At 31.0% G+C, this 24,086-nt stretch overlaps 1 protein-coding gene and 1 pseudogene across 1 annotated transcript in view; one reads left to right on the forward strand and one right to left on the reverse strand.

Annotated features, from left to right (window-relative positions):
- The first annotated feature begins 1,292 nt into the window (after positions 1–1,292).
- Positions 1,293–12,969, forward strand: LOC113079044 (abscission/NoCut checkpoint regulator-like; annotated as a pseudogene).
- A 1,392-nt stretch (positions 12,970–14,361) lies between these two features.
- Positions 14,362–24,086, reverse strand: part of LOC113079038 (protein phosphatase 1 regulatory subunit 14B-like) — an 11,655-nt gene continuing 1,930 nt past the window's right edge. The window contains exons 2-4 of the mRNA XM_026251218.1: positions 15,092–15,172; positions 14,914–14,946; positions 14,362–14,831 (exon numbers count right to left, since the gene is read on the reverse strand). Coding sequence (XP_026107003.1) covers positions 14,763–14,831; positions 14,914–14,946; positions 15,092–15,172 — 183 coding nt within the window. The 3' untranslated portion in view covers positions 14,362–14,762. The remainder of the gene's footprint in view (positions 14,832–14,913; positions 14,947–15,091; positions 15,173–24,086) is intronic.

The raw sequence follows: 24,086 nt of genomic DNA on the forward strand, positions 1-24,086 counted from the left end.
CCACAAGACATTTGAATTTGAGAGACATTTACATCCCAGTTAGATATAAAGTGCAAAGCAGATGCTGTTCGAGCTGGTGTTGAACAGCTCTTCATGTCGTTCAGTGCTCATGAGTAACCACAGTCATTCAGAAACTGTCAATACATCAGATCAAATGTAAAATTGATGCAGAATTCCCAAATAAACGCATTGATCTGCTCTGCTCTGCTGCTTTTGTCCTCTCAGAGCTTTTGTTACGCAGGGCAATTAAAGTCCATCCACAAACAATGACGCCCAGTGAGCTTTTGTGTTTGTCTTTAGCATATCAATAGAGCTGATGATCCTCCGTTCACACCTTCACCCAGAAAATATGAGTCTAATCTCAGCATGCATGCATTTATTCACAAAAAAAAAGGCTAAATGTTTCTTTGTGTAAGCGCTTGACTGTTCTGGCAATATTGTGATCGTTTCTGATTCATAACATAAATGCATATATTAAAGTAGTTCTATGAGTTGCAGATTAATTTTGGCTTTGTTGATGTTAAAAGATATTATGAAGGTAAAAGCTGGAGTTGCACATAACAGGCAAAGTATTTATATATACAGTGTATTATATACACACACACATGCATGTATATATTCAAGATTTTTTTTAGTCTGAAAACAAAATACGTTTTCATATAATATATATATATATATACTTTTAGTTTAATTTTAATAACAAAAAACGTAAATAAAAATTAATAAAAAAGTATATTGGCATATCTAAAAAAGTGAAAAAAAAACATGTATTTAGTTTAACTTCAAAAAACTAAAATTGAAATAAAAAAATGTATAAAAACTATAGACATGTTATAAAAGTGACAATGAAATTACTCAAATGTGTGTAAAAAGAAAAATCGCTAAAAACACTATCTTGCATATATATATATATATATATATATATATATATATATATATATATATATATATATATATATATATATATATATATGTATATATATATATTTAATAGCGATATTGTTTTTACAGGTATTTTTGTTTCCTCATATTTTTTCGATAAGCAACGTCAACCGTCATGTTGCATTCTGGGAAAATGAGTTTTCCCGGTGCGTTTCAACCTTAACAATATCGATTGTTCCTTTCGACATAGACAGATAAGATAAATATTAAGGTAATTACTGTAATGTCTAATAAGCTTTTACACTATCTTGCATGTATTTATCTTTTCAAACTACTGTAGTTTTTTATAGCTGCGTGCGAGAGAACTACATTTCCCGACACATCCCGGTCCTCACAGCGCTTCCGTGTTTACATGCTCATAGCGTCATGAATGAAGTGCCTCTGAAATGATAACTCACACTAAATGTCTGTGTTTAATTACAGTCTTAAGCGTTTAAAGTCTCACACTGGCAGATTCTCGATATGGATAATCGCTGTTACTGCTGTGCATCAAAGTTCACTCTCTTCAGAAAAGAGGTTAGTGGATATGATGAATACAGGTCATGTTTTATGTATTTCACACCTGTGTTTGACTTGTGTTTGTGTGTTTGCAGTTGGGTTGTAGAAACTGTGGCCATTCTTTCTGCTCTGGATGTCTGACATTCAATGCTGTGGTGCCAAAATATGGAAACAGCCAGCAGAAAGTCTGCAAACAGTGTTATGGAAACCTAACCAGGTCTGGAAGCCAAACACAGGTTTAAACACTGGTTATATATTCACTAATGCAGTACTGACAGTTCTGTTATTTACAGTCCGAGTGAACAGACTGATGCTGGACGATGGTCCCCACCTGAAAACTACAAAAAGTAGGAATCTGTAAGCATTGCATGTGAAATACAGCTGTGTGTTAATGTAATATAACACCGATCTGTGGCTCTTACAGACGAGTCGCTGCTCTTGAAGCCAAACAAGCTCCGCAGAATCAGCCTTCAAGACCTTCGGGAGGAAAAAACAGCTCTGTGAGTCTGATTTCAACCAGAGGACTCAGTAAAGAGGACCAGATCATCGCAGAACGACTCAACAAGCTGAGAGAGGAAACCAAGCCGAGTAAGATCTGTCAAAATATGCATCTGATCAGCTTGATTTGTTTATATTGCCTCATAATGTAAACGTTATTATCACCTAGGTCTAATCTGCCCAATGCAACTATAATGCATATTAAAAAATATTATAATCATTAACATCATGATTTTTAGCTGCAGATGCAACTATAATGCATGAAGATATTAAGAAATATTATAAACATTAAAATCATAATTTTTAGCTTCAGATGCAACTATAATGCATGAAGATATTAAGAAATATTATAAATATTAAAATCATGATTTTTAGCTTCAGATGCAACTATAATGCATGAAGATATTAAGATATTATGAACATTAAAATCATGATTTTTAGCTGCTTTAAAGCATGTTGTTGTTTTTCATTTTGTGTCAAATTATCCATAAACCATATTCCTGTATGATTGCTCAAGGACTTAATGTTGAATATTCATGAATAAAAACAGTGTGACATGACTTTTAATCAGCAGTACTTTATACTTTATACCTTGAATGCATTAATGCAGTGCAAGTTTCTTTGGATAAAAGCATCTGCAGTGTTTTTCAGAATGGAGTTTGAGGTCAGTGTAAACAAATAAATAAATCAATAAGATTAAAATAAATGTAAGTGTATAAAAATTAAAAATATATTGTAAAATCTATTGAAAAATAAATTGGATTAAAATAAATAAATTAAAATATGAATAAAAATATGAAACTGAAAATTAGAGAAAACATAAAAATGTAATAGATATAGATATTTATAATGTTAATATTTTATTATTTCAGCTTTTTACCAAGGCAACATGTCTAATTTGTAATTAAAGTTGATACAAAATAACTAAAACTGAATAAACAGTGTTAAATATAAAAAAAAAAAAAAAAAAAAAACTATTTAAAAAACAATCTATTAAAGATAAAAACAACAAAATGACCACAACAATAAACAACAATTAAAATGAAAACAGAAAATATATTTAAAAAATAATAATAATAATAAAATATATATATAATAGTAATATTATTGAGTATAGTGCCTTTAAAAGTTGTTTTCTCAATGCAATAAAAAAAACTAAATGATAACAATAACAGAAGATTGAAACAAACCCACCCATCTAGAACTCTCTTGTGATGTGTGTCTGTGTATAATCAGAGTCCATCCCGTCAGAGAAGGAGCTGGAGTCTCGTCTCGCTGCTTTAAAAAGCCCCGCTTCAGTCCGTGCCGTCTGCTAAAGACATGGAGGAGCGTCTGGCCGCGCTTCAGGGACGACCCTCGCCCGCTCAAGCCCCACGGCCTGTACCCAAACATCACCCTTCACTACAGACGCTCTTCAGAAGAGTTTCTCCATGAGTGACGCAGCTCTGATGTTTAATGTGTGCAGGTTCATCAGCCGCCCGACAGCAGGACTCAGACGGAGCAGACCAATGACCTGATCTCACAGATGACGGAAGAAGCTGCTATTGATAACCAGCAGACGTCTTCACAGGGTACTTTCACCATTTATGCTTGCCTAAGTTATGAATTATGAATAGTGCATTGCCGTTTTAACAGTATGCATTGAAATTGATTTCAGGGTGCAAGATTTCTCGATTTTTTTAAAACAATGAACAAAACAGTTCTATAAAGCAATAAGCATCTCGAAGACATAAATTACAGTGATTTTTCTGTTGTTAAGGGAAGACCATACATTGAAAACTATTGTTTTGGGGCTATTTATTTCATTTAGCTTTTGTAATGTGTCTTATTTAACAGAAGGGTAAAGAAAGCATCCAAAAATGTATTTAAGCATTTATTTTGTTGCACTTTATCTATTGTATCTGTAAATTTCAATTACAATTCATATCTTTAAATGCTGTGAGTTTTTTTTCCAGCAGCAGTTACATGCACCAGGCTTTTATTTTATTTTATTTTTTATATATTTTTATTTTATTTTATTTATTTATTTTTTATTTATTTTTTAATGTATTTATTTATTTATTTATGTATGTATGTATTTTTTTTTTGTCTATTCTGTTCTATTCTATTTCTATCTATATTTTGAAGAGTTTGTTTATATATCACCTCAAACAAAAAGGTTTTATGTTTAAACATTAGCAACATTAGTTAACATTAACTAACAATCAGAGCATTTATTTATCTCAGCTAAAATTCATTTCAATATATTAAAAAACATTATTAAAATCAAAGTTGTGTCTATAATTATTATTATTATGGATCTGAGCTAACATAAACAATGAACGGTTGTACATTTATTAATTAATGTTAAGAAAGATTAATAAATACTGTAGCAAATGTATTGCACATTGTCAATTAATATTAGTGGATGCATTAATTAACTTTAACTAATGGACCTTTTTGTAGTAAGTGTTTGTAAGTGTTACCTATTTTATTACAAAAAAAAACATGGGGAAAATATATATATATATTTTTCTCTGTTGAATAAAATAACTAAAAATTTAAATAAAACTATCTAAACTAAAAATAAATGAAAATGAAAAAATAAATAAATAAAAAAATAAATAATACTTCTAACAGGGTGATACTTCAATAAATAAATAAAAAGTTTAATAATAGACACCAAATTTTATTTTATTTATTAATATTAATTCCGAAATAATTAATATTAAGGCTGAGCAGAAATAAAATAAAAGTGTTATCTTAATAAAATTATTATCTTAAATCTTAAAATATTTCTTAATCTTAAAATATACTTAAAATATTTCTTAAAATTTCAGGGTTATAACAGTGAACTAAAGACATTTTCATTTGAAATAAAATGTACTTTTATCTGAAATAAAATAAAATAGAAACTTTACCTTTATTTTAGGGGTTTGTTTATAAATCATTAACCTTTATTTCTCAAAATATATTAAAAATGTTTTTTTTATTTTTTTTATATAGAGTGATAAAAAGAGAAATCAAAAATCCCCTCTGTATGAAAAAAATAATTTTAAACCTGGCTTGATTTGGAAAAGTATGCAAATGAATGCATATTTAATTAGATAATGCTGCATTTGCATATTTTCACATAAAATTTTCCGAACATTTGTTAATGTACTGTGATGTTAGATGATATTTCTCAGTAGTATCTCGTTTGTGTCGCACTCAGATGGACCGTTAAACGATCTTAATAAACAAGAGGGCGGGGTGTGAATGAGAACGTGGATGACGGCGAGCTGTCAATCAAACAGCTGGAGGCGGAGAAAAGCCGAGTGCTTGAGGAGGCCATGCAGGAGCTGAAGAAAGACAAACAAAACCAGCAGCAGATGCTGGAGATGGCCAGGAGACTGGCTTTCCTGCAGGGACGGGATCCTGAGCAGGGTGCGTTCACATCCACACACATATTCATATAAAGAGACTGGCTTTACTGGGTATTTCTGAGCAAAACCATGCATTCAGCAAGAAAATATGTAGCATTGGATTTGATCTGCCAGCTGTTGTCATATCACAGAAACAGAAAGTTGTTAAATTTTAATTAAAGGTTCCATCAAAAGATAAATAATTGTGTTCCTGGAGAACAAAAGCAGTCTGGAGTCTATGGGGGTATATTTGTAGCAATATTCAAAAATATATTGTATGGGTCAAAATTATAGATTTTTCTTTTATGCCAAAAATCATTAGGAGATTAAGTAAAGAACATGTTCCATGAACATATTTAGTAAATTTCCTACCGTAAATATATCAAAACTTACTTTTTGATTAGTATAAGAATTCATTTTAACAACTTTAAAGACGATTTTCTCAATATTTCGATTTTTTTGCACCATCAAGATTCCAGATTTTCATATAGTTGTATCTCAGACAGATATTTTCTGATTCTAATAAACCATACATCAATGGAAAGACGATTTATTAGCTTTCAGATGATGCATAAATCTCAATTTAGAAAAATGGACTTGTTTTGTGCTCTAGGGTCACATATATGGTAAAACTTTACAATAAGGTTCATTAGTAAACTACTTTAGTGTGAACACCATTTATTAATCTCAGTTCATGTTAATTTAAACATGTACTAATGCATTATTGAAATACAATCAAAAGTTGTGCTTGTTCTCATTAGTTAATGCACCGTGAACTAACAATGAAAAACTGTATTTCCATCAACCAACGTCAAAAAAGATTAAGAAATACGGTAAAAAAAATTCTTTTTTAATACAATATTGTAAAGAGTTACCATAAATATTAAGAAATTAAAGTAAAAAATTAAAATGCATGGATGAATCATTCACAGTAAGACCAATTACATTAAGAAAATATATATATATTTCAATTCAATTTCAATTAAATGCATGTTCTTGGTCTTATTGTGTACAGTTCATTAGTGCATGTTAAAAACCTCCTCTGGATTTGTGCTCTATTTTTTGCTCTACTTTTCCTTGCAAAATGCAGCCTTGATTTCTACAGTAGAAATGGAAAGTCAATCAAATCTTAACCCTAAAAGGGGCGACGTTTCCTGGTGGATAGACAAATTTGAGAAGCTGTGGGGAGAAGCAGGGAATGTGTAGGTCTGATTTCTTGGTTTCGTATTTTGAAGGGTTTCTGATGTGAATGTTTAGATGTATTGAGTTTGTTCATACATTCTTCGTTTGGCTCAGGGGAAGCGTTTAAACCTGCATAGCCACCTGTAGTAGGAAATCTACCCATCCTCTGATAAAAGTTGATCTAGTTTACATATTTACACACATTGGAGGGGAGTTTTCTGTTTAAAAAAAGAAAGTTTGCATTGAAATTTTATGAATTGAATGCTTAAATTTTTTTAATCCGTCTGTAAATGTTTGTAACTCAGGAGATACATTGCCCTTTTAGCAGTATAAATCAAGATATATAAACAAATCAAGATATATAAACAAATCAAGATATATAAACAAACCAAGATATATAAACATCAAAATACTGAGAAAATCATCTTTAAAGTTGTCCAAATGACATTCTTAGCAATGCATATAAACTAATCAAAAATTAAGTTTTGATATATTTATTGAAGGAAATTTATATTTAAAAAAAAACATCTTTATTAAACATGATCTTTACTTAATATCCTAATGATTTTTTGCATAAAAGAAAAGTCAATAATTGAAAGTGTGGTCCAGGGTCTCTCACACACACACACACACACACACACACACACACACACACACATATATACATATATATATAGACTGTCCGAGATTTTGAGGCTTGTGTTTAAGTAAATCTTTTTGTAATCTTGACAAAACACATCGGAAAGGTCTGACTGTCAAGTTCCATATTTGGATAATTGTATGGTAACAGAAGTGAAAGAAATTGTTTGATATTGTGAAAGAAATTGATAGATTTGTGACAGAATACTGCATTAAAACAATTCAGTAAACTTTGGGTGTCACCCAGTGGTGATTTCTGGTATAGTGCCCAAACAGAATCTTACAGGAACCACAATTTTTTGATATCAACTTCAAATTTGAAACATAACTTAGTTAGACATATGGCTTTGATTTTATTGCAGTTTTAGAGTGGAACGTATTTTACAAATAATTACTTTATATAAAATAAAAAAACAATTAGGATGCTATGTTATCTTTACTGTGAACTTAAACTTTTATAACTTTTTTATACTTTCTTTTTTATTGAAATGCTTTCAAATCAGGAATAATCTGTGTCTTCTTTAAAAAGATACCAACCTTAGGTCTGTATTTCCAAAGCTTTCGTGAATTGCATCCATGTTGTAATAAGCATTAATAAACACATTTTCTAATTACAGTTAATTTATACCCCCAGTGTGGTGACGTATCCTGGGGGATACAAACATTAAAATCCAAAAAAAGAATCGTGAAATTGTATTATTTGAGTGCCTATAAAGTGTAAAATGTCAATAAATTAATCTTTATGGTTCTGCCCTTTTAGGGTTAATATATGAAATAAATTATTTTGTTCTACTTATAAGTTTTGCATAATATAAATGCACTGTTAAAGATGCGTCATGATGCATAAAACAACAGTGTTTCTGTGTGTTTGTTCAGTCCGACTTTCAGATTTCCAGCAACCTGACAGTGATGAGGAGACAGAGGAAGAGGCCATCACCAGGGTGGTGAAGCGGGTCTGTGATATTTATAATATCAAAACAATATGTCCTACAAACAGTCTTTGTCTGTGATGTCCAAGGATCCATCTAGAAATCACAAAAGACATGTTTACAGTGAGAGTTAAATAACTTGCAAAACCATCGAGCAGTGAGTCATTGCAGAAATGTAAACATATAACATTACGGACAGACTTAACTGAATTTATTCATTTTCTCACGATCTTACACCAACACAATACACCAACATGTATTGACATAAATATTTAAAAATAATGGAATAAGAAGTCAAAATCTTTATAAATAGTCATAATTATGGGATAAAAGTATAACTAAATTCATAACTATGATACAAAGTCAAAATTATGACAAAGTCGACTATGAGATGATTAGTAATAATTATGACATAACTGAAAAATATAAAATACTAAGTCAACTGATATAAATAGTCAGAATTATTACATAAAAGTAAAAAAATAACATGCTGATTCATAATTATGAGATAGAACGTTGAAATTGTCAGTCAACTATGAGATAAATAGTAATAAATATGACAAAAGTATAAAAATGACATACAAAGTGGAAAGACTAAATCATCATATAAGTCATAACTATAAGATAAATTGTCATAATTATGACATACAGTTAAAAAAATTAAGTCATGCCTATGAGATAAATTAAAAAGTATGAAATATATAGTCAACTATGAGATAAAGTCATAACTATGACATGCTAAGTTGAAATTTTGACAGTCAACTATGAGATAAATGGTAATAAATTTGACAAAAGTAAAAAAAGACATACTAAGTCATAATTCTGAAATAAAAAGTCTAAATTATCACACACTAAGTCATCACAACACAACTATGAGATAAAAAAATATGTCAATAGTAAGTCATAATTATAGCAAAAAAGTCAGTTATGAAATACTAAATCATATCTATTAGATAAATAAGTAAACAATAAGTTTGTGAAATACAAAGTTGACTGAGATAGTTATAATTATAACGCAAAAATTCATAATTATGAAACACTACGTCAACTATGAGATAAATAGTCATTATTATCACAAAAGTTACAAATATGAAATGCTAAGTCATAATTATGAGAGAGAAAGTTTAAATGTTGATAGTCAACTATGAGATAAATATAATAATTTTGACATAAAAATAAAAAATTATGTCAATAGTAAGTGATGATGACACAAGGCAAGGTTATGAAATACTGAGTAAACGAAAAGTCAACTACGAGACAAATAGTTATAATCAGGACAAAAGTGAAAAAATGACATGTCATAATTCTGAAATAAAAAGTCTAAATTATCACATACAAAGTTATAACTATGACATAAATAGTCATAATTATGACATAAATAGTCATAATTATGACAATAGTAAGTCATAATTATAACATAAAAGTCGAAGTTATGAAACTATGAGATAAATAAGTGAACAATAAGTTTGCTTTTTGAATACGAAGACAACTGGGAAATAAACAGTCATTATTATGACAGATATGAATAACTATAGTAGTGTATAAAGTATAAGCCTATAATAGCCAGTTTATTTTGACCTGTGGCACATCCCATAACAACCACCAGAGGCTGCTATTTAGACAGATCTATCTCAGTTTGAACTGAGTTTGAAGGCGTCTTATGTGTGTTTTCTGTCACTCATTCAGTTATCAGAGGAAGCAGCTCTAGATGAGGCCAGCGGATACAACATCCCACCAGAGCTCAGCGGCCCGATGAACAGAGAGAAGGACAAGTCCAGCAGGAAACCGGTAACAGCCCGACATGCATGCATAATACAAACGCTAATCTTCAACAAGAATAACGTTTGCAAATTGTGCATTATGTTTTCCTGTGTGTTCAAGCTCATAGTGCCATGGTTTAAACCAAAGCTGGCAGCTGCTGCCTCACAGATCCAGCGTGTAAAAGATGATGACCGTGATGAGGATGATGATGAAGAGCTACCGTGGTGCTGCATCTGTAATCAGGACGCTACCATTCGCTGCCACACGTGTGAGCGAGATCTGTACTGCGCTCGCTGCTTTAGGTATGAAGGTTGACGATCATCTCATTCTCTTGTTGTCTTTAGTAGTGTTCACTAAGATGACCATCACTAGTACTACTAGTGCTAATACTCATCAAACCTTTAGCACGGTCTAGACAATGATTCCTCAAATAAAATGTTACAACTTGAAGGTGGGCTCTTCTGACGACCCTAGCAACCACACAGCATATCCTAGCAACCCAATTCCCTGGCAACCGTACCATGATGGTGTTTAAAGAAACAAGCTCTTGAGATGTAACAGGATTCTAAAATGGCTTATTCAATTTACATTCTTTACTACGAAGAAGTCAAAATAGTCAAAATACTCGGACATAATTATGAGATAAAAAGTTTAAATTATGAGATGCTGATAAATCATAATTATCAAATGAAGATTAAATTATGAGATAATCACAGTCAAAAATTATGAAATGCTAAATCAAAAACTAAACTCAAATGTATGAAATACGAAGTCAACTATGAGATAAATAGTCATAATTATGACAAACTCAAAATTATAAATCACGAAGTAAACTATGAAATAGTCATAATTATGACACTTAAAATGATAAATTATGAAATCAACTATGAGATAAATAGACATAATTATGACAAACTAAAAATTATGTTACGAAGTAAACTATGAGATAAATAGTCATAATTATGACAAACTCAAAATTATAAATCACGAAGTAAACTATGAAATAGTCATAATTATGACACTTAAAATGATAAATTATGAAATCAACTATGAGATAAATAGACATAATTATGACAAACTAAAAATTATGTTACGAAGTAAACTATGAGATAAATAGTCATAATTATGACAAACTCAAAATTATAAATTACGAAGTAAACGATGATATAAATAGTCATAATTATGACAAACTCAAAATTATAAATCACGAAGTAAACTATGAAATAAATAGTCATAATTATGACACTTAAAATGATAAATTACAAAATCAACTATGAGATAAATAGACATAATTATGGCACATAAAATGATAAATTACAAAATCAACTATGAGATAAATAGACATAATTATGACAAACTCAAAATTATGTTACGAAGTAAACTATGAGATAAATAGTCATAATTATGACAAACTCAAAATTATAAATTACGAAGTAAACTATGATATAAATAGTCATAATTATGACAAACTCAAAATTATAAATCACGAAGTAAACTATGAAATAAATAGTCATAATTATGACACTTAAAATGATAAATTATCAAATCAACTATGAGATAAATAGACATAATTATGACAAACTCAAAATTATAAATAACGAAGTCAACTATGAGATAGTCATAATTATGACAAGCTTAAATTAAAAATTATGAAGTCAACTATGGGATAAAGTCATAATTATGACAAAACTTTCATAATGAAATGCTAAGTAAACTATGAGATAAATATTCATAATTATGACGAACTCAAAATGATAAATTATGAAGTCAACTATGAGATAAATAGTCATTATTATGACATAAAAGTTTGACATAAATAGCCATATTTATTGGATGAAATGTATAGGATAGGCACATTATATGATAAAAAGTTGAAATTATGACATACTAAATCATAAGATGACATAAAAAGTTGATGTAATTGTTACAACTACTAAGCTACACTAACATATAGCTGTGATATACAATTTAAGTTATGAGATATTAAGTCATAATTATGAGGTAAAAATCCACAATTATCAAAAAAAAAAGTTAAATAGTCATAATTATCACATAAAAAGTCAAAATTATGATATGGCTTGTCATAATTATGAGATAAAAGTTTCAATTATGATCTAAATAGTCATAATGCTTTGGTAAATCACAATCATAACTATCTCATAATTTCAATATGATATATATATAAAACCAAAGCATTTTTTTCTTATGTGTCAGAAATGGGCTTCTGTACTCTTCAGCATTTGGACTCATTCAGGAATCATTCACTGGGTTTTTTCCATGACATCTTGAAATACTGTGCTTACAATATTAATTAGAGTTGTGTTTTTCTTTCATTCTGCCACAGGGAAGGTCACGACAAATATGACAGAAGAGAGCATCGCACTTCCTCATATACGGCTCCTAAGAAAGGCAAGAAGAAGACCTGAAGCCTCCACGAGCAGCTGTAGGATTTAGGTGATCAACTTATTTAATTGTAGCCAACAGAACATAATAATGTCGCTTAAATATGCTTCTGACGACACAAAGCAGCCTTAGACTCAAGATTGTAGTCTTAAAATGATGTTGTTATCATCGTTGGTGGAATTACTAGACTCTTAGACGCTTGATAAATGACGGGTTTGTTCACAGACAGACTGTAATATGAACATCTGTTAATATAAAACTGGACTTAAAACTTTAATAAAAGACTGGCAGGTCATGTGCTCTAGAGAACTAGTTATAGTTTTGGCATCATATGCGCTCTCATTGGTTTACACACAGCAGATCTGCTACACAATCATCACTAATTGCATTATAAAGAATGCATTCATAATTCTAAATGGTTTTTGAGAATTCTCCTGTTTGGATAACGAAGGAAAGCCGTCGTCTCTAGACTCGAAGCTGTTCTGAGCTGCTCTTTACGCCGCGTCTTCTCTTTGCTGGCATTTCCATGTTGTGGTGAATAATTCAAAGGCTAGTATTGAGGGTAAGCAGAGCGCTGTCAGAGACGAATGACAGGAAGTCCATGCAGTGCATTCGTTTTCCTGAGCCGAACTGACATTTAAGACACTACATGACTTCACTGGCTTGTACTGTGCTGTTATCAGCATTGGCAGAGATAACAATAAATAAGGAATAAATGGAAATCATTGAATGAACTGAGTGTGTTCTGTGTGTTTTTAAGATGTTGAGTTAGTCAAAGCACATTTCAGCACATATCAGCTGCTTTATTGTGTTATTACTTTATGACCTCATTAAGGTGTGTGTGTGTGTGTGTGTGCGTACAGTAAATAAGTGTTTGTCCTTCATCCTAAATGCATTCTGTAATTACATTACACACCAGGACATAGTCTTGACCTAAAAAGCCTAGTCATGGTTTTTATTTTGTTTCATGCTATATTCATTTTACTTTATTTTAAGCATTGCACCTGTGTTTAACTTTTTTTATTTTTTTATTTAGAAAATTACACTTGTGTTATTTTTTGTGACCTGTAATTAAATTAAATTAACTTATTTTATTTTGCTTGATTTTATTACCTATATTTTATTTTATGTTCAAATAAACTTTTAATTTAGTTTGAGCATATTTTAATTAAATAAAATTTTACTTTGAGCATTAAAACTTTATTTTACTTTATTTTACTACTTTTATTCTATTAAGAACATTTATTTAACTTTTTTATTTTATTTAACTTTTATTTTATACTTGTATTTTATGAATTTGTATTTTATTTCTCTTTTATTTTAGTATTATACTTGTAATTTATTATTTTATTTTATTTAAATTTGCATTACTTTCTACTTTATATAGAGCATTACACCTATGTTTTATTTTGTCTAATTTATTTCAATTTTTTTCCAGCATTACAGCTGTATTTTATTTGATCCTTTGATCTTCTCTAAACACTGTGCAGTTCTGAATGTTTGTCCAAACATGATATTCTGGGCTTTAACCAGTGCATCACAGTAAACAGCTGGAGTTAATGGCTAAACTCAGAAATGTGGCATAAAAGTTAACTTTCAACTGCCATCTTTACTCTTAATTGCCACTACATGCACTTTTGCTTCCTCCAGCATTACTGTTGTTTACTGGCGTGTTTTATTGTTTAATAGTTGACTGGAATCACGCACTAGAGTTTGGGTTTGTTAAACTGTGTTTTCTCCATCTCATATTAAAGCTCATGTAATTCACACTAATTTAAAGTCTTTGAAAGGTAAATAAACATGAAAGTTGTAGTTGTAGTCATGCATTATGGACATCTTTCATATATCCTCATGCAGACCATCTAAATATCATATGTATATACATTAAATATACATGTGCATGATTTGAAATACTGCATATATTAATGCAATACTGTATATATAAAAGTTTTATGATTGATGCATATTTTACAATTTGTTTGCAGTAGACTGAACCCAAAGACATTCATTTTTAATTATTCTGTCAAGTATTTAACCCAGAATATGCTGCACTTATATCACAGTATTAATTGTCATGCAGTAAACAGCTCCGTCTTAAACCTGAAATCAGACAATGGCTGAATGTAAGAAAGATATCCTGGATTCTGAATTTTATTATCACGAACTGTATCTATACTCTTCATCTAAAATCTTGAAATGAAATATTTTATTATTACATACAACACTTGTCAGAACAATTTATATATAATTATAAATAGGGATAAAAATGTACGTCACAAAAAAATCTAGACAAAAAAAAACATCTCGTTTGAGTAATAACAGGCAATACAGTTGATCTGCAATGCTGGAGATACTGTACAGAATTATTAGTGGTTTCTAGAAGTTTCCGTCATTGACTCGTCCACAGACAGACACTCAACGCTCTACATACAGGCGGAGCTGTGGGTGGGGCTTGTCAAAGGGGCGGGGCCAGGGGCGGAGCTGGGTGCTTCACATTATCTTGAAAGATCCAGCCTTTGACTTAATGCTATTTCTTCAGAGATCCTGACATCTTCCGCAGTCCCTTCATCCGGTAGAGCAAGCCGTTGATAAAGTCCTGCGGTCAGAGAGAGATCTTGGTTAAGTTCTGTTGAGCTTATGAATGCGAAACACTCCTCTGTCTCTGAGTTTTGTCTTACCTCCTTTGGCTTTCCACATTCTTGCAAAAGCTCCTGTTAAAAGACACAACAGCAGGTACAACATCTGTACATGTTTGTCATAAACCTATAGATGCATGCAGTCACACTAATGCATTTCCATGCGGAGATGTGTATCTGTGTTGTGCTGTGCATCAGATGAAGCTGAAACTAAACGCACATGCAGTCGAGTTTTCTGCTCTTCATCTGTCAGCTCTAGAAGTTCATCGATGTCGATCTCCAGGTCAGGAATCTCCTCCTCCTGCAGAAACAATCAATGTGGCTGTTTCAGCAGATGATCATAACAATTGCAAAACAAATCTATTAATAATTATGAAAATTATTGGTCCAGAAGTATTGCTTGCTGCCAATGCAATAAAACTGAAATGATGGATGCTGGAAATGCAGTAGCAGTAAGTCACGCTATTAAAGTCCTGATACATGCAGCATGATTTATTGACATAAGAAATGTTCAAAAATAAATTAAATATATATATAAACATATTTCAGGCTATATTTACATTAATATATTTTCTAGCAATATTATTTTTTTGCCATTTTATATGTATTTTTAAAAACATATTTAAAAAATTTAAAAAAATATAATATATTTAGAATTATATACAAGAAATGGCAAAACATATATGTATATAAAATATATATATTTGTAATAATTTGTGTTATATATTTCAAATATATATATATAAAAATGGCCAGAAAATGTATTTGCCAAAAAAAAATATTTAATTGAGCTTCACAGTTTACAGAGTATATTTAAAATATATATTTTTACCAGAAAATCCACTGTTATTTTAAATGATTAAGCAACACTGTTAGTAAAATCATCCAAACTGATAATGTCTTAGCATAAAATGACCATTCCATTAAATTTATGCACATTTTCTTCAACCCATAAACACTAAGCAATGCAATGCATAATTCAAAATACAGGTAAAACAAATGCAAAAAATCAGATATTTCATCATACATGAAAGGTTATACCTGGATTGAAATTGCTGAGAGTTAAAAGCTCAAAGCATTTCTGCTGGACTGTTTTAATGACATCCGCTCTTAAAAGCATCTCGAATTAGACAGATCAGAGAAATGACGAGCCCCAGAGTGATGCTGCATTAGAAACCACACCATTGACTTTAAACTCACCACACTAATTGCTGCTCATGTGAATATTAGAGGACCTCAGAGATGAGAACTTTAGAGAAACTGCTGTTTAAGCAGGAGCTAATTACGCCGCTGGACAGTTGTTTCTATTAGGCTCCGTTTATTACATTTACATTTATTCATTTAGCGGACGCTTTTATCCAAAGCGACTTACAATTGCTATATATGTCAGAGGTCGCACGCCTCTGGAGCAACTAGAGGGTTAAGTGTCTTGCTCAGGGACACATTGGTGTCTCACAGTGAATTCAAACCCGGGTCTCCCACACCACAGACGTGTGTTTTATCCACTGCGCTAACACCACCCCGTTTATACCGCTGTAGTAATTCTTGTATTTTATTCACACATCACAACTGCATATTATGTTGTTTATAGGCAATATACTACATGGTGTCCAGTTAGAAGTCATTATGAATGTCCTAAAAGCAGTGTTGAAATTGTTAACTAAAACTATTAAAATAATTTTCATTCATTGAAATAAAGCTGAAATGAAATAAAATTAATATATTAGATGAAATACATAAACTTTTAAATGCTTGTTGACAATCACTGAAATAAGCTGATGTACCAGGAACTAAAAGTAAAACTGAAATAAAATTAAATCTAAATAGAAATGTTAAAAGCTAGTAACGGCTAACAAAATTACTAGAAATAAAGTTAAGATAAATATATATATATATATATATATATATATATATATATATATATATATATATATATATATATATATATATATATATATATATATATACGCACACATACATTAATAGAATAAAAAAGTTTAATAATATTATATGAAATGATAATAATAATAATAATAAATAATTTGTAATGTTGCCTTGAAAATTAATTGGAGTATTATAATTTGAAGTATTCAAATTATAACATTAACACTGAAATAAAAACAAATTAGAGCTAAGTAGAAATATTTAGAAAAATATTAAAAATGACACGAGCACATGGTAAAATGAATAAAACAAAGCAGAAAATATATTTAAAAAATGTTTCTTGGCAATGAGCAGGTGAATTATTCCTCAGGGTAATAACTAAACAACAGTCACAGTAAAGAAGGGCGTATTTCTGCCTCAGTTAGTGTTAGCGTGCGGGTGTGTTGTGTTGTGTCTGAATGAGATTTCACGGATGTCAGGCGGTGCTTATACCCTAATGAGAATCCATTACTAATCTGATCTTCCTTCCTGAGTTTCCTGCCTCAGGCTCACAGCCATCAAAACACAAATACTGCAAACACATTCACATAAAATAGAAACGTTCTCTAGTAGCACAGATGCAGTGGATCTTTGACCCCACACAATGTCTGCATCCTTACAAAAAAAAAAAAAGGATAGATCCCATCTACTTCAGGTTGAAACCTAAAGGCAAACCACTACACTTCAAAATGTCACCATATCACCATAGATTGATTACATCAAGAATTGCAAACTTTCTCTGTGTTACAAGTAGTGGAAGACATTATCTTATAAAAAAAAATAGAAATATGATCACTTGATAAAGCCAGGTACAAAACTCTTGTTTCATTTTGTTGACATATTAAAGTTTTTACTGAGTGGATTTTGGATATGTTCTTTTATCAATGCATGAATCAGAAAATACTGTTAAAAGTGGGGAAAATCACTATTCTTTTAGGAATAAATATTGTATAAAATTATAGGCAAATTATATGAACAAACACCTTAATAAAAACCTTCATAGATAAGAATAAAACTAAGTGTGATATTCATTTTCAGCATCGTTTTTGAAAAATACATCAGTGTGAATGATATATGAACAAACCCCTTGAGAATATAAATAGCAATAAAACTGCTCATTTTTGTCAAAGTGCATGCTGCTGAAGTTTATTAAAAAAAACTCCTTTTGAGAAAATGACCTCAAAAGTATGTATTATAATTAAAACAGATTCAAATATAAAAAATGCAATAATAAAATATAATATAGATATAAATAAAACTAAATTGTGGTGTTTGTAAAAGCTGCTTAAGTGGAGATAAAACTCTTTAAAATATATGCATTTAAACTGAAATCTACAGACACAAATAGATAAAGTGCAATACACTTTCGTCCACTAGTCTGAAACAAAGCATTAAGAAGACCCCAAATGCCCAAAAATCTAGTTTTTTTTCTTGAAGTGCAGTTAATGCCCTAAATATTTATTATACTAAAAAAATAATTACCCAAAAGTCAGCAAAACATGACAAAATTGCCAAAACTTTGGGCATGTCCTCATTTATAAAAAATAAACTAAACAATTTTTTTTTGAAATTGTAAAAATTCTGAACGTTTTCTGTGAGAGCTAGAGGATGCGTTTAAGTTTTTAAAAAATTATAACTATCTGTATATAAAAACAATAGTCTAAGTAATAGCTAAGAAAACGTGTGTGTGTGTGTGTGTATGTGTGTGTGTGTGTGTCGTCCTGTAGTGTTTGTGTTTCAGACATGCAATCATGTGTATTTGCACACCAGACAGTAAGAATACACCTAGCAACCACATAGCAACACTCATGCAACTGCTCAGAACACATAGCAACGCACTGCGAGCAACTCATTAATCCTTTGTAATAGTTTCTTGAAACTCAAATTCAATTGCCATGTTAATAAAAACCAAAAACGCATGATTTGAAGTCAGTTTTGGGCAGAGTAACTGCAGCATCCAATGAGTTTACGCATGAATTAGAAATGCTCATGAATAATGCAGCTGTTGACACAAGGGCCGGACTGTTACAGGCTTCCACACGGAAGCGTCTGAGAACCCAGAGTGAAACCCTTCCGCTTGCCCATCAAATATTTATAATCATCATCCTAAAATGCCACTCCCAAATCACAGAGAGCTCAACTTTAGAAAACCATGTGCAGTATATTCTGGTGCTTAAAAACAAACAGAAGCTAATACACTGATATGAGGAGTATATAATGGTCAAGTCCACTATAGTCTTATGAATAATATATCTTAAGACAAAGCACTACAGGCAAAAAAAGAAATTCATCCAAACTGGTACATTTTGAAATTTTGAGCTATTTGGCTATTCATAACATATTTTTTCAGGGTAGTGGAAAGAATGCATCCAAAATATACATTTAAGTCTTTATGTTATTGTACTTTCTATTTTCTTATTTATTTGGGTCTGTAGATTTTTATTATAACAACATACATTTAAAGAGATTTATCTCCACTCCAGCTGCACTTACATGCACCAAATTTTAGAGTGTTCTTCCTATCTATATTCTGAAGATTTTTACTATGGGGTTTGTTTAAGTATCATTCACCTGATTTTATTTCTGCACTTTCTCTATTCGTGTCTGTAGGTTTCATTTAAAACACGTTTAAAGGCTGTTTCCACTAAATGAGTTTTTTCTCCACTTCAGCAGCACTTACATACACCACAATTTAGAGATTTATTCCTATGTATATTCTGAAGATTTTTACTGTGGGGTTTGTTTAAATATCATTCACCTGATTTTATTTCAGCACTTTCTCTATTCGTGTCTGTAGGTTTAATTTAAAACACATTTAAAGGCTGTTTTCGCAAAATGAGTTTTTCCTCCACTTCAGCAGCACTTACATACACCACAATTTAGAGATTTATTCCTATCTATATTCTGAAGATTTTTACTGAGGGGTTTGTTTAAATATCATTCACCTGATTTTATTTCTGCACTTTCTCTATTCGTGTCTGTAGGTTTCATTTAAAACACGTTTAAAGGCTGTTTTCGCAAAGTGAGTTTTTCCTCCACTTCAGCAGCACTTACATACACCACAATTTAGAGATTTATTCCTATCTATATTATGAAGATTTTTACTGTAGGGTTTGTTTAAATATCATTCACCTGATTTTATTTCAGCACTTTCTCTATTCGTGTCTGTAGGTTTCATTTAAAACACATTTAAAGGCTGTTTTCGCAAAATGAGTTTTTCCTCCACTTCAGCAGCACTTACATACACCACAATTTAGAGATTTATTCCTATCTATATTATGAAGATTTTTACTGTAGGGTTTGTTTAAATATCATTCACCTGATTTTATTTCAGCACTTTCTCTATTCGTGTCTGTAGGTTTCATTTAAAACACATTTAAAGGCTGTTTTCGCAAAATGAGTTTTTCCTCCACTTCAGCAGCACTTACATACACCACAATTTAGAGATTTATTCCTATCTATATTCTGAAGATTTTTACTGAGGGGTTTGTTTAAATATTATTCACCTGATTTTATCTCTGCACTTTCTCTATTCGTGTCTGTAGGTTTAATTTAAAACACGTTTAAAGGCTGTTTTCGCAAAATGAGTTTTTCCTCCACTTCAGCAGCACTTACATACACCACAATTTAGAGATTTATTCCTATCTATATTCTGAAGATTTTTACTGAGGGGTTTGTTTAAATATCATTCACCTGATTTTATTTCTGCACTTTCTCTATTCGTGTCTGTAGGTTTCATTTAAAACACGTTTAAAGGCTGTTTTCGCAAAGTGAGTTTTTCCTCCACTTCAGCAGCACTTACATACACCACAATTTAGAGATTTATTCCTATCTATATTATGAAGATTTTTACTGTAGGGTTTGTTTAAATATCATTCACCTGATTTTATTTCAGCACTTTCTCTATTCGTGTCTGTAGGTTTCATTTAAAACACATTTAAAGGCTGTTTTCGCAAAATGAGTTTTTCCTCCACTTCAGCAGCACTTACATACACCACAATTTAGAGATTTATTCCTATCTATATTATGAAGATTTTTACTGTAGGGTTTGTTTAAATATCATTCACCTGATTTTATTTCAGCACTTTCTCTATTCGTGTCTGTAGGTTTCATTTAAAACACATTTAAAGGCTGTTTTCGCAAAATGAGTTTTTCCTCCACTTCAGCAGCACTTACATACACCACAATTTAGAGATTTATTCCTATCTATATTCTGAAGATTTTTACTGAGGGGTTTGTTTAAATATTATTCACCTGATTTTATCTCTGCACTTTCTCTATTCGTGTCTGTAGGTTTAATTTAAAACACGTTTAAAGGCTGTTTTCGCAAAATGAGTTTTTCCTCCACTTCAGCAGCACTTACATACACCACAATTTAGAGATTTATTCCTATCTATATTCTGAAGATTTTTACTGAGGGGTTTGTTTAAATATCATTCACCTGATTTTATCTCTGCACTTTCTCTATTCGTGTCTGTAGGTTTAATTTAAAACACGTTTAAAGGCTGTTTTCGCAAAATGAGTTTTTCCTCCACTTCAGCAGCACTTACATACACCACAATTTAGAGATTTATTCCTATCTATATTCTGAAGATTTTTACTGAGGGGTTTGTTTAAATATCATTTACCTGATTTCATTTCTGCACTTTCTCTATTCTTGCCTGTAGGTTTCATTTAAACACGTTTAAAGTTGTGCAAAATTAGTTTTTTCTCCACTTCAGCAGCACTTACATTCACCACAATTTAGAGATTTATTCCTATCTATATTCTGAAGGTTTTTACAGAGGGGTTTGTTCCTATATCATTCACCTGGTTTTATACAACATTTATTACTAAAAACATGGTAAATTACTTTTTTTCTGGCTGTCGACTGTATTTTGGATTAATGCAGTAATAAAAAGAGATACCCAAAATCCCCTCTATAAAAACTTTTAGCTCTAATATGTCAATAAAATGAAGCTAGAATTTCGAGTCTGACTTGATCCAGTGTTCAGAACTATTTCTGAAAATTAGTCTAAATTTAAGTCTAAATTTACTTAGGTAATTCCTCCTTTAAATATAACATCAGAAAACCTGTAATACAAAAATGTTTGCCTGTAATTAATCTACTGGAAAAGTATGATGTTTATTTGTTAAAATTTTTAGATTTTTCACTTGGGGTGTCTTGCATTAAGCAGGAGATGGATTATATCAGTGAAATGCACAGAAATGCCACAGTAAACGTGAAAGTGTGCTCTTTAAACAGAGCTGCTTTTGTATGTATCAAGGACACAACAGACATCTTCGCCTCAAAGCCTGCTGCATTTAAATGCCCTGAGGAAAATAATCATAGACATGAAAGATATGCATATACAGCAGTGCTCCTGTATATGTGTGTTTATCAGGAATCATTCAGTGTCTCTGCTGTGTCATCTGATGGCTATAGTAGAGTAAACACACAGACAGACACACACACTGATGCTGGACATCTGCCACTACATTCAACACTTTCTCTCTCATACACACACACACACACACACACTCACACACAACATGCTGAAAGATCTGATGTTTTGCATGTCCTTGAATGCTTGTGTTTAGTATTGACAGGTCAGGGTCAGACATTAACCATGACTTCTAAGCTGGATATTTTAAATGTTGAGGCAGAAGTGATTTCCTCTGTTCTGGTAATCTGTTATCTAATATTTGATATTTTCACTTCTATTCCAGTCCTGTCTGGTGATGGGTTTAGTGACCTGTAACTTTGTTATTTCTGAGGTGATTGTTGTTGAAAGTGGAGCTAAAGTGAAGTGAAAGATGACAACAACAAAAAATATTAACAAAACACTCAACTCTCCAAAGACTCCAGATCCTGAGACAGCAATTAGATATATTTATATATGGTCACAGTAAACAATAGAGAGCTGAATAATTAGTGAGATATTTCAGTGTTCAGTGTTTTATATTTTACTTTATTTACAGCTCTTTCTGTATTTGATGTTGAATTATATTCATTTCAGACTTAATGGTTAATGTTAAGGATTTGTTTCAATTGACTGGTTCACTTGAGATTTTCAGTGCAGTCGCATGACACGTTTTTATTTTTATTTTTATAAAAAGAAACAAATAAACCAAAGAATGTATTGGAAATATACTGATAGTGAAATCAGTCATTTTTAATACTAAAGCAATTAGAAATGAATCCTTGTTCCTTGATACTGAATCTTACATTTATGCATTTGAAAGACACTTTTACATGAAACAACTTAATTTTTTGTTTTTTTTATTTGTATTTTTTTTTTATTCATGCATTGTCTTGCTCACATTATGCTCTATTTCTTGAGCTATAGAAACTGCTTGTATGTTGATGGTATAATACAGGACAGCATCAGTGTACAGCTGTCAAATGCAAGATATCATATCACAAAAGCACGTGGTGTAGTTTCTCATGTTATCAGGGTGGTGTAAACTGATAGATTAAGATTGTTACTAAAAGGCTGTAGGTTCAGTTATCATTGAGTAACCCATCAGTTACTTCCTGCAGATCTAAAAGTAGAGCCTGATGTTTTCATTGCCAACATCATAAGTTCGATTTCCAGATGAACTGATATGCTATTTATGAATGCAATAAAAATAAATGTAAATTTTTTGATAAAAGATGCAGATGCATGAATCTAAATTAGTCCTAAAACTACTATTATCTGTATTAGACAAAGTTGTATTTCTATAACCAAAAATCTCATTTTGATGCATTAAGAAATTATTGAATTTTTTTAGAATTTTTTTCACAAAGTGCAATAATACACTCAGGTTTGATTTAGTTTAATCTAAATGCCCAATCGCACCAAGGATGATAACTATAAAGATAAATGTAACTATAACGTTTAAAGGGGATATCAGATGCCCATTTTCCACAAGATTGCTTGAAATTGTAATAAAAATAATAAAGAAACAGCGAAACAATTCAAATGAAAACCAAAATATGAATTCAAAATATTAAAGAATAATCTATATAATGTCTCAATGATACTAAAATAACACTAATTGGAATCACTTTCAGAGCGACAAACAGAACGACTGGAGTGGATGCTACCGTTCATTCTTACTGTGAACGTGTCTTAATCTTAAAGGTGCATGCATAAACAACAGGCTTGGTGAAGGATTGCAGATTTCAGGTGTTTGTTGCGTGTCTTGACGTGTTGGGCGAGATTGGCATAAGATCAGTTAGCATATGTGGGAGGAGAAGGAGGAGAAACAACTAGATCTGTTCGAATATCATCACCTGCTCTCCTCTAATGTATCCTCAGCGCATT

Source organism: Carassius auratus, unplaced genomic scaffold, assembly GCF_003368295.1.
Source record: "Carassius auratus strain Wakin unplaced genomic scaffold, ASM336829v1 scaf_tig00027103, whole genome shotgun sequence".
Lineage (NCBI taxonomy): Eukaryota > Metazoa > Chordata > Actinopteri > Cypriniformes > Cyprinidae > Carassius > Carassius auratus.